Below are 19,160 nucleotides of genomic sequence, written 5' to 3'. Positions count from 1 at the left end.
TTTTGTGTATCTACAAGGATAGGAAAGCAGATGGGAATATTTGCCTTTAGTCAGTTGCTTGAATCCTAATGGCCACTGTACCCATGTCTTGGAGGTCAGCTTTATATGTCAAATTAAAATATGATTGTGTGGCTTAAATGCTGCTGCATAGGCCGCTTGGCTGCTCTGTTAATGTGAGAATCTTAGTACAGCTTAATCTTTGCCCTTCATTGCAATTTGGCCATTCAGTTGCACTTCATTCATTATTCACAATGGACAAAGTCTCATTGTTCTCTTCCTGTGCCCCCCCCCAAAAAAAATCTGGTTGGTGATTCTTTTTCTTCTTAATTACATGGCCTGGTAAGCTGTGGATAATAGAACCAGCAGAAATTAAGTTTTCATGAATAATCTTAAAATCCAACTAGAAAGAAATGAATTAACATTACTTAGAATAAAGTTCAAGTTTACTATTCCTGAAACATGCTGTCATCATATGTGTTCAGTATAACGCTGGTGGAATTGAACATTTTAAACTGATCATTAATCTGCATGCTGAAAAATGTTTTGCCCACACAACAGGCAGAGGGGTAATTTTCACTGATTTCTCCTTCCCTCTGCAGCCCACTGTGCCTCCCAAAAATATCTCCTTGAGAGTTCTAGGTCCTCCGGGGACACATTTTTAGGAGGCACAGAGGTGTAGAAAGAAGAGGGAATCCATGAAAACTGCCCCTCTGACACGGAATGCACAAAACATTTTTCAGTGCATACAGTCTTGATCTGGATGTCAGTTACTATTTTAAGTACTTGGTGTAATACTTTGCTATGTCTTTTTGAAAGATTTCGAGAACGCCTGGGTGTGAAGGTAGTGAAAGCTCTGAAAAGAAACAACGGTGGAGTAACTCATGCTTCCATTGATATGCTCTGTGCCCTCATGTGTGTAAGTATTTTAATTCAAGCATGCTAGAAACGGATATTTAACTTTTTAATTGGAAATGCTAGGAATTTCTATGAAAAAATATGCTCTTACTGAGCTAATGGGCTCTGAGAGGGCTGTTAGCATTTTATATATCTTGAATGGCTGTATTAACTGACTGAAGAGCTAGGTGAATTGTAAAATGAGTTTAACATTCTTATGCTGGAGGAAAAACTAAATAGCATTATTAAAACTTAGGATAGTTAATTGATTTCAATGAGTTACATGTGGTAGTTTTTATACGAAGTGGCTTTAGGAAGAGGCAGAATTGTTGTCCAAGGAGTTGTGTAGCTTACCTGAATCCTGCAGTGCAGTACACTTTTTTTGGTTTGATCTAACAAATACCTTACTGTCAGTTGAACCCTCCCCAATACAGAAGGCTGTGCCACCATTCATAGTTTGAATGTTGGGCTTGGTTCTGCAAAGCTTTTTGCTCTCCTAATCTCCATAAAGCAGTAGAGTCCTGTGACAGCACCATTTTCCTTGGCGGGTGGAAGCAGGGAGAGCATGAAGAAGCAAAAGCCATGTGAATTGTCCATTGGTTCTATGTAACGATACCTTAGTTATACTTGAGGAGGTAGACAGCTTTTTCAACATGTGGAGATTTACTAAAACCTCAAGAAATCTAATTTTGATAGGGAGAAATTAAATAATTTGATTTGTACTGTAGATGTTGACTTGACATGTAACATCCTAAGTAAACACAATTTTCATTCTTTCGGAACAAATAAAGCCTGCCATGACCCTGAAACCTTTTACTCTTATCATGGATCTCCTGCTGTCATTTATGCAGTCATAGTCTTGGAGCATTGGTGTAAGCTCCATAAGATTGTTTGAGGACTTGAAATACAATTTTTATGAAAAGCTGTCTTTATCCATAGCCTATGCATGATGACTATGACTTGAGGCAAGAACAGCTAAACAAAGCATCCCTTCTTTCTTCAAAGAAGTTTCTGGAAAACTTATTGGAGAAATTTAATTCCCATGTGGTAAGTCTTTATATTATATTTAGGTCACTCAAATACAAAATGATTCTATGTTTTGGGGGTTGGTGGGAGAGTGTGCGCTTAAATAACCAGAAGTTTATGAGGACCTTCAGTTTTGTCTATTCACTGTTTTTAGTGGACTTGTGATTATCATTGAATCATCGCATGGCTCCTTTGAATATTAAATTATCCAAATAATTGCATTAGAGAAGTGAAAGCAGTGACTTTTATATCTTTTGATATCAAAGTTAGAAATAGAGTGGTACATCCTGTAGTTCATGAGGCATACAGATTTTTCTGCAAGGGCTTTGAAAACATGTATTTCCTGTATCTGAAATTTTCAAATTGTGTTTTAATTCTAGGAACATGGAACGGGTGCCCTAGTTATTAGTTCGCTTTTGGACTTCCTTACCTTTGCTCTCTGTGCTCCATATAGTGAGACAACTGAAGGGCAACAGTTTGATATGCTACTAGAGATGGTTGCATCTAATGGGAGAACCCTGTTTAAGCTCTTTCAGGTGAGCATGGTGTTAAAATGATTGCAAAGAACATTCCTCTTTGTCCCTAACTGAACTTCTTCTAAGTTTGTTAGACAGAAGCAATATCTTATACAAGTTGACTTTGCAGGAAAATTGGTATTCAAAAAACTAAAAATCCCTAGAGATAAGTCAACATAGCATGTGATCATGCCAGTGTTTCCACATTTTTCAGTATGTCCTGTACTAGAGCCCTAAGAGCTGTGGATCTATGATGCAAAGGAACAAATCCAGCCATTGAACTGGTATGTACTATAATAGAATGCCCATTATTAAAATGTTTAATAGTGAAATCCAGAATGTCAAATGCAATCCTTGAAGAGTCTGTTCTCCCTGGTCTAGCATAGCTAATTCTTCCTCTTATAGAGAGGTCCAGCAATGGTGAACTGGAAAATACTGATGTGTACGCTCTTGTCTTCACCTTACCCACCCCGTTTTTGTATACTACTTTTCACAGAACCCTTCCATGGCCATTGTGAAGGGAGCTGGGTTGGTTATGAAGGCAATAATAGAGGTAAGAGTTGTGTAACTGTCTTGTAATTTGTCATGGCGATATATTGACCATGTATAACATGGGCATGTGGAGAAGTTGGTTTTGGGAAGTCATTTTCTAAGGTGGCCTCTTTGTAGTAGTTGCATATAGCTGTTTGGAATGAAGTAGGCCTATGACTTTAGCTTAGCATTTGTGTAGCTGTAGTTCAGTCTCTTATAAATACTTACTTGGGTTGCTAGATGTTTTGTCAGACAGGAGAACCCCATTATTCATGGGGGTTCCATGCCGCGGATAACAAATCCACGGACAGCGGGGCATTAGGGCAATGGGAATTGTGGGGAGAGGTTCCTGGATGCTGAAAATTGTCTAAAAATGATGGAGTTTGCCCCGTTCTCCCTCAGTGGCCCCTCAAAGTACCATACTGTTGTCCAAGGTGCTGAAAATCACAGGTTTTGCCTCATTTTTTGAGCCATAAATTGGCTTCCAAACTTTCCAGCAGTCAAAATGGTGGCCAGAAATGACCTCAGAAGTCATTTCCAACCACCCATGGTTATGCAGGTTTAACCCCTTTCCCCCTTTTTCCCCCCTGTGTATACCAAGGTCAGGTACTAATTACCCAGTTGCGGATATGTGAAACAGTGAGTGCTGGATCTGTGATTAACGAGGTCCTCCTGTACTCAATATATATGTTTCATAATTATAGAATTGTACTTATACACACTTCCTTAGTGCTGTGAACCCCTGACTTTTGAAGTCCTCTTCTGAGGTCTTTTGGCAGGTGCTTCAACCCTGAGATGAAGTGAGTGGCAACTAGGAAGGAAAGGGCATTTGTGCAGCTGGCAACTTTTTTGTTTTAGAGGCTCCAGGAAAAATCCATCCTTCTTTTGGGTGGGGTGTGTGTGTGTTATAGTATCAGCTTTGGGTTATAGTCCCTCTGGTAATCATTTGAATTGGCTCTAGTGTGGTGTTCTTTATTATGTGTCTAGGTGCTGTGCCCTCTTACTGTTTTGTTTGCATTTAGAAGGATTATATTTTATAGCCGCCTTGATACTAAGTTGTTAAGGCAGGATATATATTCTTAAACTGATAAATAGTTTGCATTTGAAAACAAATAGGACTAGCCTAAAAGTAAATATGCTTACTATTCAGTATCCCTCTCCTTCATTGGGGTTGAGGTTGGAAAACTCATTGCTCTTGATTTTCTGGAAGTGATTAATGTTTTGTAGAACTCCTCTCCAGGTTTGATGCTAAACAAGGAAAAGGGTGGGATACGGTGTTGCTCTTAGAGCATGATACAAGCCCCTTCTGCAGTACATTGCAGCCTTAAGATGGTCATCCAGCAAATTCTTTGCAGACTTGAATTGTGCACAGTGTAACTGAGCACATTTAGCAACATAGAAAGCTACTTTATACCAAGTCAGACCATTGGTCCATCCAGCTCAGTATTGTCTACACCGGGCTGCACAACTCAAATCTCCCTGTGGGCCGAAACCAACTGTGACTTGGCATGAGGGGACAGTGTTCAATTTTCAAATTAAATTTTAGTTGATTAAAACTTAAATTACTTTTTTAAATATAAAGTTTTTAATAGCTAGGAGAGTGTGGGGAAACTCACTATATGCCCCCCTCCCCAGCAGTCCTGACCATTTACCCCACAGGGCTGTAAGCTCTTACTCTGCAAGGCTATAAGCTGATGGGCTTCCCCAGCCTCTGTGTCACTCTACATCCAGCCTGCTTCCAGGCAGCAGGAATGAGGAAGCTGCCATCCGGAACTTTCCTCCTTTCTGTCACCAAAGGGACAATAGGAAATGGAGCAGCATGGTGGCTCCCGGGTGGCGGAAGGGAGGAAAGGCTGAATGGCAGCTTCCGCTCGACCTGCTTCAACAGAAGTGGTTACAAACAAAGATGAGCATATGTGTCCTTCATTTATAGCCAGTTTGAGCTGGGCAGATGGAGGAAGCTGCCATTCCTCTCTTCTGCCTGGGAGCTACTGTGCTGCTCCATATCCAAGCGTTTCTTCAGCGGGAAGGAGGAAAACCCCAGACAGCAGCTTTCTCACCTTCCCACCACCTGGGATCTGGCTGGATGTAGAGCAGCACAGAGGTGGGAGGGCAGGAGGAGCCAGCAGCAGGAGAGCCCTGTGGGTGACCAAGAACATGCCCATCCAAGAGATGCGGGCTGTATGTTGTGCAGCCCTGGTTTCCGCTCACTGGTAGAGGCTCTCCAAAGTTTCAGAAGTCTTTCCCAGCCCTACCTGGAGTTGCCAGGGATTGAACCTGGAACCTTGTGCATTCAAAAGAAATGTTTTACCACTGAGATATGGCCCCATCCTCATTTCACCAAGGCATACTGGCACAAAATAACAATGGCCACTCTCCCTCTGAAAATATAAAATAAAAGCTAGCAATTTTCCAAATCTGTAGTACTTGTCAGAACTCTCAGGCCTCTTGTAAGGCAGAGAGCAAAAGTAAACATTTTTCTATGTGAATTGTTTGAAAACAGTTTTTGTTGGAAAGTGGAGCGTGTGCATGTATTCTTAATAATAATAAAAGAAAACATGGTCCAGCAAAGTACTTTGGCTTCACTTTAAGTATCAGCAGTGCTAATTGGCAAGGTTTCTTCTTTCTACTTCAGTAGTACATATTGTAACTTAAAGACAGTATAACTTTTTTCATAGTTCTATTTTTACCCTATTTCCAAAGGAGGGAGATAAAGAGATAGCAACCAAAATGCAAGATCTTGCTCTCAGTGAAGGTGCCTTACCTCGTCACTTGCACACCGCTATGTTTACAATAAGCACAGATCAAAGGATGCTTACAAATAGGTGAGTCAAGGTTTGTAACACTTCTGTTTTCATCCCTTTCATGTAATGCCTCTTAAATATACAGGAGGCCCTCTTTTTCTTTTTTTCATGGAGGTTCCATTCCAGCCAATTGCTGTGTACAAGGAAACAGCAAAAACAAATAACCCTTGAGCCTATGGGGACTGGAGTGTTAGGTTCTTCAGCACACTTAAGTGTTCTGAGAGGGGAGGTCGGGGGTGGGGGTAGATTCTGTCAGCTTCCTGACCTCCCCTGATGAACAACAGCCGTCTTGCCCTGCCTTCACATTCCTGTCTCGGCTGAGGAGGTTTGTTTTTGCAGCCCCAGTTCTTCTGAAGCTTTGGCTTGTTTGCAGCCTGATTGCTGTCCTGTTCCACCTGTGCCTTCTGCCTGAGTGCTTGACTTGTTCAGTGGGGATGCTAGTGGCCCAGTTTGGGCCCAGATTCTCCCACCAGGTTACTCTGTTGTGGAGCAGGCTAGAGGAAGTGGGCAGGGGTCGCGTGCTGGAGTGGCTCCATAAGAACACCATCCCCCTTACCAGGGCCCCTGTGAGACAGTTGACTTATATTGAGTGTATTTCTGAGGATGGGAACTAGGGATAGATTGGGGATTCTGTTGGTGTACCATCCACCCTGCTGCCCAACTGACTCCCTAAGTGAGCTGATGGAGCTGGTGTTGGAGTCACCCAGACTTTTAGTATTGGGGGACTTCAATATCCATTGTGAGACTGACTTGTCTGGTTTGACTCAAGAGTTCATAGCAGCCATGACAACAGTGGGCCTATCCCAACTAGTTTCAGGACCTACTCATGTAGCCAGCCACACACTCAGTTTGGTCTTTTGTTCGGATCAGGGGGGTGTTCCGTGGGTAGGGGATCCTGTGGTTCCCCCATTGTTATGGATGGACCGCTACCTGGTTAAGGTTAATTTCATAGCTACAACCCAGCCCTGCAGGGATGGAAGACCTATTGAGATGGTCTGCCCGAGACGGCTGCTGGACCCAGCAGGATTCCAAAAAGCCTTGGAGGGTTTTAATGTTGGTCTTTCTAGTGATTCTGTCGATGCCCTGGTGGGAACCTGAAACAGGGAACTGTGAATAGCCCTAGTTCTAGCATGTGAACAAAGAATCTATAATCTATTTGTGCCTGTACCACAAATAGCTGAAAATAATTCTAGTTCTCGGTTGCTGCTGCCAGGGACATCTCGTGGGCTATCCTTCTCCACTAGCTCCAAGGCAGGACAGATCTGATTAGTTAGAAAAGGTAAGGACACGCCCCTCGGAGCTGAGAGGATAACCACGCCCCAGTTCTTTCTGTCCTCGCAGCTCTAGGCAGCAGGTTTTTTCCTCTCTTCTTCGAGTTTTTTCTTGTCTCTCGTTGGCTTCTCTGTATTCTATCCTCAGATCCTCTTCATTCCTTCTAAAACTTCTTCTTCTCCTTCAGTTAAAAGAAACAAACTATATATATTTAACTTTTCACACTGTCTCCCTCCCCCTCTCCCCCCCCATCTCCTTCTTTTACCTCGCTGTGTATGGGGTGTGGGTTTAAAGAAAGAATAATACTAGTCCTAAGAGGGACGCTTTAAGCCTTTCGGCGCGCCCACGCCTGTTAGACTGCCACCTCAGGGAGCCATAGCAGCTGCAAAAGGGCAGCCCGCTCCTCTTCAAGCCCCGTGGCCTCCGAGCAGAGCGATTATGGGCGCTATAGGCCCGACCACTTCAGCTGCAGCAGCGTTGGCGTCGGCCACCTCAGAGCCACCCGCGCAGTTCGCTCTCGGGCCCTCCCTGAGTTTCCCACCTTCGGGCTGTGAGAGTCGATCGGCGGCGGCCCAACGTGCAGCCCTGCAGTCTTCCGACCCTTCACAGCCTTGCTGGGTCGGATTTTTAAGGCTGCCTTTTGCCAACCCACCTCCGTCCTCGGCTGAGATCAGGGCCATATCGCAGGCGCAGGAGCGAAGTCAACAGGAGGAGAAGCTCAAAATGGCGCGAAAAGAGGGTGAAGCCGCCATTTTGGAAGACTGCGACCAGCTCTCTGCGGGACCCTCTTGCACGGAGGTCTACCCAAGGGAAGTATCCCAGGAGACTGGGGGGCAGTCAGATTCCAGTATTGGGGCTACAGTAGCGGGGAGGGATGGAGTCCCTAACCCCCCTGGGGCTGTTTTTCCCCTTCCAAGATCAGTACCTCCCGAGTGGCAGGCCTGGTTCAAAAACGCAATTATTGACACAGTCTATCAGATCAGGCCCCTTAGAAAGAACAAGAAAAAATATAGAAAGAAAAAGAGAGCCAGCTCGTCCTCTGAATGCTCTTCTTCTAGTGAATCAGCTAGCCCTTCACCCCGAAAGGCAAAAACCAAGCACCTTAGGAGTAAAAAGGGGACTCAGAAGGAGGGGTGCTCATGAATTCCCTCATTCTTTTGATATAGCTGATCATGAGTCTGGGGTCCCTAAACTGTTTAACCCCAGACCATTAATACATGCTGGTGCACCCCCCCCCCACGCCATGTTGTCTCGGATGCTGAGGGGGAGCTGATCAGGATTGGAGATGTTCTCCAAGACCTAGATCTCCCTGTCAGGGAGGAGGGGGAATGGTCATGGGGGGAGAGGATAATGATGCCTCTGTTGTATCTCAAAGGTTGTTTGTGGTAGAGGATTTTAATCCTCTCATGTCAAGGATCCTAAAGGCCATAGGGCTTCAACAAATCACAGGTACTGAATCTGGTACCTCAGAAAAGGGGGATTTGGTTTTTCCTAGAGCTAAACCAAAGGACATGCTGTTGCCACTACCTGACCTTTTTGCTGAGGTGATTAAACACAAATGGTTGCTTCCTGCAGCAAACAGGAAGCCAATGTCAGTCTCTAACCGTTTTTACTCTTATCAGCAGGCGGCCTCTGATTGATTAAAGACTTCCTGTACAGATGCCCCCATTGCTCAGTTAGTCTCGAATTTGCTTGTACCAAGAGATGGAGAGGTCACTTTAAAAGACTAAGCAGATAAAAAAGCTGAGCTGGCGTTTAAGCGAGCTCATGCTAACTCCTTCCTCTCTACTTGAGCAGCAGCGGCAGCCTCTATGGCAGTGAGGGCCTCCTTGTTGTGGCTGGATGATCTCAATGATACACCTTCGGACCCTGTAAAATTAAGACAACTACTGGTCAAGGTGCAGAAGGCACAGGCTTTCATAGCCGATGCCACCTTGGACTCCATTAGATACACTTCATGCGTGGCAGCGGCTTCAGTCTTGATATGCCGTCATCTGTGGCTAAATAATTGGTCAGTAGACTTCACGTCTAAAAATAACCTCACAGCAGTCCCATATTATTCAACCAACCTTTTTGGAGAGGATGCGTTGAAGGATGTCCTTGTGGAATCGACCGATAAGCGCAAAACAATGCCATCAGTAACCCGAAAAACAGACCACCCTCCTTTTAAGAGGAACTTCCAACAGTTTCAGCCCTTTCAGGGTTTCCGGACCTTTAGGGGTCGGGACAGAGACATTAGGCAGCAGAGGGGTTACTGGGGCCATCAGCGCTCCTCCTTCGGGGGGCATGGAGTTTTCAGGCGCCAGTCAGTGCAGGCAAAACAAAAACCCCAACAGTGACTCCCAGACAATTCAACTAGGCGGTTGCCTCAGAGATTTCCTTCCCGCCTGGGAATCTTCGGTAAAGGACAATTGGGTTCTAAACATTATTTGGAATGGCTACAGAGTAGACCTGGACACTCCCTCCCCCGAAAGCTTCCTCCCCACTCCAAGACACCACTCTTGGACAAAGCACTCTGAAATGCAGCAAGCCATTCGCCATCGCCTGCAAATCGGGGTGGTGGAACCTGTCCCCTCCCCTCAGGAGGGAAGGGGTGTCTATTCTATTCTGTTCACCATCCCCAAAAAGGACGGGTCCAGAATGGTGGTTCTGGATTTAAAATTTGTAAACAAGTGGGTCAGGCGGGAACGTTTCTGCATGGAAACTCTACGGTCAGTATCAGAGGCTCTTCAACACCTAGACCTTCTAACCTCTGTCGACCAAGTCACACGGTGGTTCAGCTCTCTGGTGGTCGACCTGTTGGCAACACCAGCAAACACACAGTTGCAGTTGTTCATGTCCAGATTCCCATGCAGATCAGCGCTAGCCGTAGACGCTCTATCGGTCAAGTGGCCAAAAGGACTGTTGTACGCTTATCCTCCAACTCCCTTGCTGGCCAGAGTCCTGAGGAGGGTACGTCTACTTTGTGCACAGGTCATTCTTATAGCCCCGTTCTGGCCCAGGAGGCTCTGGTTCCCGGAGCTCCTACACCTCTCTGTGGGAGCTTCCCGTCGCGCACGACCTGCTATCCCAAGGACTTCTACACCACCCCGATCCGGGCTGGTTAAGGCTTGCTGCCTGGAGACTGAGCAGCAGGTCTTGAGACAGTTTGGTTATTCGGAAAGCGTTCTTCAAACCATGCTTGCTTCCCGAAGGCCCTCTACTAATCGAATTTATCAGTGCTCATGGAGGGTTTTCCTGCGGTGGTCGGCGCGGCATTCCATCCCTGAGGGCTTGGCCACGTTGAAGCACCTCCTCATCTTCCTCCAGGAGGACCTGGAAAAGGGCCTAAAGCCTAATACACTGAAGGGCCAGGCTGCCTCCTTGATAGGTCTCATTTCAGGTAGGCGAAAGGACACCTGGCAGACATATCCACACCTTAGATGTTTTCTGAGGGGGGTTACCCTACTCTCTCCGCCTACGGTTCACAGATTCCCGACATGGGATCTTCATGTCGTTCTAAGGGCAGTCCAGCATTCCCCATTCAAACCCATTTCCACCATTCAGCTTAAAATGCTTTCTTACACAAACTGGTGTTTTTGGTGGCCATCACCTCAGCCAGACGTGTATCTGAACTAAGGTCCTTATCCGTGGACAAGTCTTTCTGCATTTTTCAAAAAGAAGCTGTCTGGCTGATACTGGATTCCTTTGTTCACCCCAAAGTTGCTATGGCTTTTTTTATCAGTCACAGGATGATTTCCTCCCGTCTTTTTGTCCCCATCCAGTTCACGAGAGGGAAAAGTTGTGGCATAAGTTAGACGTACGTAGATGTTTAAAGAAATACATAAAAGAACTGCTTCCTTTCGGACCACAGACAAGATGTTCGTATCCTTCCATCCAAGATCAATGGGTTCAGCAGTAACTTCCTCGACAATCGCCAGGTGGATTCGGGCATGTATTGCTATGTTGTACAAGGCTCAACTATTGAAACCACCTTCTCACATAATGGCTCATTCCACTAGGGCTGCAGCTTCCTCATCTAACGTGCCAGTTCAGGACATTTGCAGGGCCGCCACCTGGTCTTCTCCGTCAACCTTCACCAGGCATTCTAAGATAGAACTTCATGCCACCCTTCAGGCTGCTTTTGGCAGGAGGGTTCTGCAGCAGATTCTCCCTCAGGAATAGGTAGGGGCGCTCCTGCCCACTTTGGCCAAGCTGTGGTATGTCCCACGAGATGTCCCTGGAAGCAGCAACCGAGAATGGAACATTGGTTTCACTTACTGTGAAGGCTTCTTCTGGTTGCTGTTGCCAGGGACATCTCAGCCCGCCCAGTTTGGCACCTCTTGCCTCTTCCTGATTGGGGTTCGTCCCGTGACTCTAGGACACTCTCCTTTTTCCTCGTTTGGTCCCCTGGGTCTGTTTTCAGGTTTCCTCTATGTCTGAGAGCACAACTGTGTTACTATGTGCAATTGTTGGTTTTTTCTACCTATGAGGCTACTTGCCTGCCTTCGTCCCAAAAGAACTGGGGCGAGATTATTCTCTCAGCCCCGAGGGGCATGTCCTTGCCTTTTCTAACTAATCAGATCTGTCCTGCCTCGGAGCTAGTGGAGAAGGATAACCCACGAGATGTCCCTGGCAACAGCAACCAGAAGAAGCCTTCATGGTAAGTGAAACCAATGCTCCGTTCTAACCCATGAACAAAGAAACAGGGTCTCAATGACCCACTTGCGAATAACAGAAACTGTGATAGGAGAACCTGTGGGGAAAGGGGATCTCCTGTATTGTCTACTTCCTCCATGAAATTGAACATTACACAAGCATTTGCTGATTTTTCTGTGATGAGTGAAATTTTCTCCCAATGTTTTGCTAACATTGTTCCAACCTACAAATAGACCTCTTCAATTGAGACTGAAAAACACAGAGGTAGTAGACTGGATAGATGAAAGTATCAGTGCATGCTGAAAATGGCATGATGTCAGTTTGAAAGCTAACCAGTGCCGAAAAATGGGTAGTAAGAAACTGCATTTTAGCATTTGTTGGGTTTTAAATTCAATATCTACCCTAAGACTTGGAAATGAGGCAGGCTACAAATCCAATAAAATTGTAGTTTCTCAACCAAAATGGAACAGTAAAAGTACTTCAAAAAAACAAAACTCTTTTAACATTAGTGGAACTTAGATTTCCTTGCTAGCAAAATAGTCAAACAAAATTTTCAATCTCTTTAATTCTCAGGCAGCTGAGTAGACATTTAGTGGGCCTCTGGACAGCTGAAAATAAAACAGCTTTGAATTTGTTGAAGCGTATTTTGGTAAGTGAAAGACTGCCTTAAGTGTCATTTTTGACTGTATATTTTACCATTGAATTGACTGTTCTGCAGCAACAACAAATAGCCTTAAAAGAAATCTCTATGGAGGACATGTTACCCTTGATGATAAACATAAGTGGAGAATTGTGCGATGGACTTTAAGATGAGTAAGCAGCAACTAGGCCTAGAGAGCCCTTAAGCATGAACATGCATTTCTGCAAAAACACTAGAATTTCCCCATGGTGTTTTCAAATTGCAATTGTTTGCATTGTGACAGGCCACATCAGAAGTTTTCCTATGTTCCAGGAAAGAAAAGGTTCTGGGATGCTGGAGATTGCTTTCAGAAGGAGATGCTTCTGAATCGTCATTGTGTTTTAAGCCAAAATCTAGATGGTCTGGTGCCATAGGTCTGGAGTCAAAGTATCATACAGCTAGTTCCGTGATGTATTTCAGATGTAGGGGGAAAGAGAGATGCATGTAATTTGGACTCCTGAGAAACCCAAACAGCAAAGTACTATACAAACAGTCTCTTTTGAAACTTAGGGAAACTTGAAAAGCAACTAAATTTGGGATGGGAGCCTGCCTCTCAGGAGGAGCGGTTAAAAAAAACAAAAACCCACTGGGAACGTCCAAGCCCTGGGTATGCCTAAAGTAGTACTTTGAATCTGAGAGAGAGAGAGAGAGTAGGAAAGAAATTTCCCAGATAGGAAACACTATCAAAATCTAAGGGAGGGGGGAAAGTGAAACATAGGACATATGGAAGGTATCCCAAATAGTGAGCAAGAACAAAAGAGGTCAAAGTTAGCGAATCAGTGCTCTGTCTTGCAGCTATATACACTGGACAAAACACCTGATGGCCTTGTTCTGTGTATCTTGGGAGATCTGTATAGCCCAGATGGGTTAGCTATATATTTACTACTATTCATTTTAAAGAACAAAGTTGTTCCATTGGGTTCAATCCCTGATCTATATATGTTTTTACGTAGCAGCTCTTCAGTTGCATTCTGGTTTCCTTTTGAATTCAAAACTATATTTTAATTTATTTATTTTTTGTCGTTCTAGCCATCAGGCTTGCTGTCATACCTGGACAGTAGTGACCCAGTTCCTGAAAAAGATGCTGATCGTATGCATATTAGGGATAACTTAAAAATTGCAAATGTGAGTCTGAAACCTTTCCACCTTAAAATAGCCTTGTATTTCATTAATCCATGTATTGATGTTCAGTATACTATACTTTTTTTTTAGAGGCAAAGCATTCTTGAAAGATGTTTTCAAAATGTTTCACATTCCCAAGAAATGAATTTTGATTAATGCTTTGTTCTACAGGATCAGTATGGCAAGTTTAATAAAGTGCCAGAGTGGCAACGACTTGCAGGAAAAGCTGCTAAAGAAGTTGAAAAGTTTGCCAAAGATAAAGTGGACCTGGTTTTGATGCACTGGAGAGACAAAATGGGAATAGCACAGAAAGAGGTAAGGCTCTTCAGTATTCCCTCTCTGCTTTAAGCACCAATATTAATTCTTATTTTTTATTAGTTTTACCACAATAAAGCAGGTACTTTATTATATATTGGAGCAATCTTGGTAATCATGTTGCTTCACTGACTGGGCTGCTCCATGTGGGGGGATTTTGAATATATGAACTGAGGGTTTCTTATCCAATATTGTCAGTAATGCTGGACTAAGAATACTACAGCTACCTATTCTCCCCCCGCCCTTTCCTACTATTATTTTTTAGGATTGTGATTTTTACTAGACTTTTTATGTGATTGTAAAACTTGCCTCTCTTGCTTAACACCATGAAATAAACTTTCTGCTTCTTGGTAGTGGTTATTGAATAGTCAGACAAGTGCAAGGGGGCAACAAACATTTTTGTACTAATTGTGTATTCATGGGTAAATTGCTAAGGTAATATCTACTTGGGCACTCGCTTCCTTCACTTTATTCTTCTCCTGTGTTGCTTGCTTTCATTTGCTATTTTGGAGCTCCTTCCCTCTTCTGCTTAGCTACGTTTGTATTGCTAACCATTTATGCTTATGGTTTGCTGCCTGCCCATTGTGGCATTCTGGGGCTGGTGTGTTAAACAGGCAAAGGCTAAACCTCAGTGGCCTGTTTGCTGAATCTGCAGTCCTTTTAAGAGACGATGGCTCATCCTTTTGCTTTTGCTGTTGACATGGGGAAGATGCGTTTGTACAGTGTTGTGAAGTTAATCTCTGCTGTCTGAAGTACTTTAAATATGACACAAGCTTTGTGGAAGACTGAACCATATCAAGCTTTGTAGATCTTGGTACTGTGTGTCTTATTAGAATGGAGTAAAAAAATGAGGAAGCAGTTAAGTTCTTTGTTAGGTGGACTGTCCTCTGTTACTCAGTAGATAGCACATCAAAAGGATAATTGTACTTCTCAGAGCTACATGTGTTGCATCAGGATAAATGCATTCTCCAAAATTGTCTGGTTTTAGTAGCCCATAAGCTATAAAAACTGAAGATGTGGTTCAGGTTTCTGCCCATGGAGTGATCATGGTTCAAGTGAGCAAACTTTAAAAGTTTTATCATAGATTATTCTAGGTACTGCAAACATCCAAGAGGCATTTTATTAAATATTCAATTTTGTTTTTCTTTCTACTTCCCAAATTCAACCAGGACAGAAACAATATGGTGAGTCTGAGTCCTTATTCTTTTTGTGTAGACCGCCTTGAATTGTGATTGGCATGCACAGATATGACAAATACTTATATACTGCTTTTCAACTAAAGTTCCCAAAGCAGTTGACTACTCTGTTGTTATACAGTGGATCTGAACCATTCCTTGGCTTGTCTGGTTTGGGTGCTTCTGTGCTGCTGCTACAAGAAAGTAGTCTCCAGTCACTATCTGTATTCTCCCGTCTTATTGTGGATACTCCATTCCAGAGTAACAGGTGTAACTTGCTTCCTTCTCAGTAACTAACATTCTAAAGATTAGGCTTTCTTGCATGTTAGCTTGTATGCCTAACACAATACAACTTTCAGGGTATTGCCCCCGCAAAGAGACTGGACACACTGGCAGTAAATGCACCAGTTTAGTAAAAGATATAGTGAGGGAATGGACAAACTAATCGCTGGCTTGAAGTTGACCTGTTGTGAATTATACAATGGATTTGTGATTATACTATTTTTCTCATTCTTTAACATAATATATTTTCCTTAGCTTTTCTCCTTCCCCACCCCAACCCCCAGTGTTGCTTTGGCTAGAAGACAACTGCAGCTCTTACTTTGGAATTCTGGCAGCTCTGTCTCTCAAAGAGAAATACAAAATTAGAAATTGCACTTAAAATAACATGTTTTGTTTTTGCAATATGCTGTGTTGTTATTCCAGGCTCAAATTGGGCTAATCTTTCTTTGCAGAATGTTAATCAAAAGCCAGTAATACTGAGGAAAAGAAGGCAAAGGATAAAAATACAAGCAAACTGGGAGCTTTTCTACTATAGGTAAATATTTGTGAGGGAGTGTTTGTGTTGAGCCATCCAATAGCTTTGGATGGCTCATCAAATTTTGATCAGGCCTGCAGTTTCTATATTTCTATCTATATCTAATAAAAAGTTGCCCTCAGCTGAGTTGCAGATTATTGGTCCACTCCACCTAACTCAGTATGATTCACACGACTGGCAGAGACTCTTCAGGTTTCAGACAGAGGCCTTCCCCAGCCCTACCTGGAAATGCCAGGGATTTAATCTGGAACCTTCTGCAAAGGGGCATAGGTATAATTGAACAAGGTGGGACAAATGTCTCTGGGCCCTGAGGGAGAGGACCTCACTGCCTGCTGTGTGTGATATTATTTGCATAGGAGTGAGATGTTTAAGATAGCGCCTCCTTTATCATCAGCCCTCCCGCCTATTAAGATCATCTGGGGAGGTCTGATTATAGCTAGCACTGGCTCATTTGGTGGCTGCTTGGGACCAGGCCTTCTCTGTGGCTGCCCTGGGATATGCTCTGTTAAAATTGGAGTGTATCTATCTCTTGCTGTTCTTAAAAAGACCCTTAAGACGCACCTGTTTTCTCAGGCTTTTAATTGGTTTTATAACACAATGTGTTAATCAATTTATCCTGGTTTTATATTTGGTGTATTTTAACTCGGAACACACATGTCAGGTGGTATAGAAATATGATATAAAAATTAAAAATGTGTTTTCACCATGTCCTAATACTTATTATGGTGTAGTGACATGGCAGGGGAGAAGAAGGTGGGAGCCAGGGCCAATCTTCATTTGTCCTAAAGCCCACTCCTACCTTGTTGTGTCCTTGCTTCTGTATGCAGTGTATGTGCGTTACTATTGTGTTACAGCCCACCCAAATTTAGTTCATAATCTTACCTGGTGAATGTCCTCATGGATAGGAGGTAGTGTGAAGCTTTTCCAGAAAAATCATTGGAAAATTTCATGGATATTTTTTCATAATTTGCTTAAGAAATTTTCTCAGAAAAAATTACTATGCAAATTACCCCCAAAGCCTTAAATACATATATTGTGATCTGTCATGTTTGACCTATGAACTTAGATTTTAAAACCACAAAATGTACATATTTTACAAGCTGTATGTATACCTAAAAGTTTAGCCAAAAGTGAAATATTTGATTACTCAGTAAGTGAATACACTTAATGTGGTTGGTCTATATTTAAATTCCAAAAAATTCAAAGTTGGTGTGAAAATTATTTCTATTGGGACTCTTGTAAATATCTTAACATGGCAACTCACTAGTCTAATAGATTTGAACAATTTTGTATAAAGAGAAAATTAAGACACAAACACACAAATTAATATACAGGTGGACTGCATTTTCCGAATGAGTTCTGTTCCCGTTGATTGCCTTGGGTAACTAAACCACAGATAATGAGGCATTGAATCTATGGGATCGTCAGCATTGGGTTCCTAGACTTTTAAGAAACGCAGTTAAAACATTCTTTAAAAGGGAAAATGGGCCAAATTTTAGTGCCCCACTGTGTTCCGTGGGTCTCTGGCATCCAATAATTTGCCTCCCATTCGTCCCAAAAAATCATGGTTGGTGGGTGTTTTTTTTTTTAATGAAATGAGCCACAAAATGGTAGCCAGGAATGACCACTTCTGGGCATTTCTGGTCCTCTAGGAACTACATCTGTGTGGATTTTAACCTTTCTTATCTGCATATAAGGAGATCGGGTGTCTATTTGACAGCCGTGGATACGTAAAACTGCAAATAGCAGTTCTGCATAGAACAAGGTTTGCCTGTACTGCTTTTTAGCACACCAAAAGATTGGTTGTTACTTATTATCCACTAGTATTTTTAAGCCCGTTATAATAACGGGCGCTAGCTTTCCTTCCCCCCTCCCTTTTTTTTCTTTGCAGTGTTGTGTCTGGGTTGTGTCTTGTGCTTTGTGTTACTGATTGGTATTCTTTGTTTGTTGTGGGTGTTGGTGTAGTGCTTAATGCGACGTTTGTTTATATTTTTTGTGTTGGTGGTGTGCGAGGGGGATTTATTAGGAGAAGCAAGGAGCTTGTGAAAGGAGCTCCTCTCTATGCAAGGCTGCTTCCTAGACTGCTTTAATGGACACTAGTGACGCAATAGGCGTTCCTCACGTCCATGCTGGCAGTCTAGGCAGAGGCTTACCACAGGGAGGAGCTGTTTTGGTAAGCTCTGCATTTTTGGGTTGTTGGGGTTTTTTTAGGGTTCTTGGATGCTTGCTGGTTGGATGGGAGGGTGATAGGCAGTGGCGGCGCAATGAGGAAGTGTTTTTTATTTATTTTTGGGGGGGGAATGGGGGGACGTTGATAGCTGGCATATTTGAGGGTTCTCCGGCCTCTGTCCTGTTTGTTGGCTGCCGCCATTGCCTCTGGCTCTTTCGGGGCGGCCGCCTCTGGTTGTCTCTGGCGGCTGTGTCTTCTCCGGCCGCCGCTAATGAACTGTCAGGAAAGGGTTAAAGAGTCCCCCCTCCCCCTTTTTAGTGGAAAAGTGTTTTCCCTGTCTCCTCCTCTGTTGAACAACGGAGGAGTGCGCACACCGCCTCTCGCACTGGCCAGGGAAAGGGGGAGGGAATGGTGGCTGTGTTCGCTGGTTGTCCCCCCCCCCCCACTCCTTTGGCTCTCGGGCGGTTGGGCTGGTGGGGTACGTGGGACATGGCTCCTGCTTTTATATGGAGCTTTGTTTGTGGTGTATGTGTGTGGGTGCTTGTGTGTTACTTTGCCGCCCAGAGTCTTGGCTGTGGATCTTGTGCTTGGGCGGCCAGGCGGGACGCACCATCACCGCCTCTGGGCTCTCCGTGGCGGTCGGGCTGGTCCCGCCGCCATCGGCATTGCTTCCCTGTGGCCGGGCCGGGTACGTTGTCGCCGCTTCTGGCAGTTGGGCTGCTCGCTTGGGCTTCTCCTCGGCCCGCCGCTTCTGCTCCTCCCGGCCCTCTCGCCCCACGGCCACCGCCATCGGGGCCAGTCGGCCCGCTGCGGCCACAGCCACCTCTTCCACCGCCATCTCAGCCAGTCTCCCCCTCCCCCGCATTGTTGTTTTCTTTGGAGCGGCCGTTTCTGGCCGCCCAAGCTGCTTGGCAGGTTCTGGCGCTCGTTTGGGTGTTGTCGCCGCTAATGGCCGAGGCGGTGGCTCCGCCGCCGCCTCAGCCAGTCTCTCCCTCCTCCGCAGTCCCGGCTTCTTCGGGGTGGCCGTTTGTGGCCGCTCAACATGGCCGCCGGGTGCTGGCGGTCGTGTCTCCCTTGGACTGTTCTGAGTATGCGCTCTGCGCATGCTCAGAACAGTCGAGGCACGAACACACGCTTGGTGTCCGTCCATGGACGGACACCAAGCGTTTTATTAGAGAGGATTGAGCTAATGGTCTGACTAA

At 44.4% G+C, this 19,160-nt stretch overlaps 1 protein-coding gene across 12 annotated transcripts in view; it reads left to right on the top strand.

Moving 5' to 3' along the window:
* Positions 1–19,160, top strand: part of DNAJC13 (DnaJ heat shock protein family (Hsp40) member C13) — a 98,411-nt gene that overhangs the window by 24,030 nt on the left and 55,221 nt on the right. For 10 of the 12 annotated variants that reach the window (XR_008309977.1, XM_053262494.1, XM_053262486.1 and 7 more), the window contains 10 exons: positions 817–916; positions 1,834–1,941; positions 2,301–2,456; positions 2,932–2,988; positions 5,670–5,791; positions 12,254–12,329; positions 13,389–13,484; positions 13,653–13,796; positions 14,966–14,980; positions 15,706–15,788. Coding sequence is in view for 11 of the 12 variants with exons in the window: in XM_053262494.1 (XP_053118469.1) it covers positions 817–916; positions 1,834–1,941; positions 2,301–2,456; positions 2,932–2,988; positions 5,670–5,791; positions 12,254–12,329; positions 13,389–13,484; positions 13,653–13,796; positions 14,966–14,980; positions 15,706–15,788 (957 nt within the window). In the remaining variant the exon portion in view is untranslated. The remainder of the gene's footprint in view (positions 1–816; positions 917–1,833; positions 1,942–2,300; positions 2,457–2,931; positions 2,989–5,669; positions 5,792–12,253; positions 12,330–13,388; positions 13,485–13,652; positions 13,797–14,965; positions 14,981–15,705; positions 15,789–19,160) is intronic. The other 2 variants (XM_053262492.1, XM_053262485.1) reach the window with 1 other exon arrangement.

This window comes from Hemicordylus capensis, chromosome 6, assembly GCF_027244095.1.
Source record: "Hemicordylus capensis ecotype Gifberg chromosome 6, rHemCap1.1.pri, whole genome shotgun sequence".
Taxonomy (NCBI): Eukaryota; Metazoa; Chordata; class Lepidosauria; order Squamata; family Cordylidae; genus Hemicordylus; species Hemicordylus capensis.
Note: the sequence above shows the minus strand (reverse complement) of the source record. Positions and strands in the feature narration are given on the sequence as shown.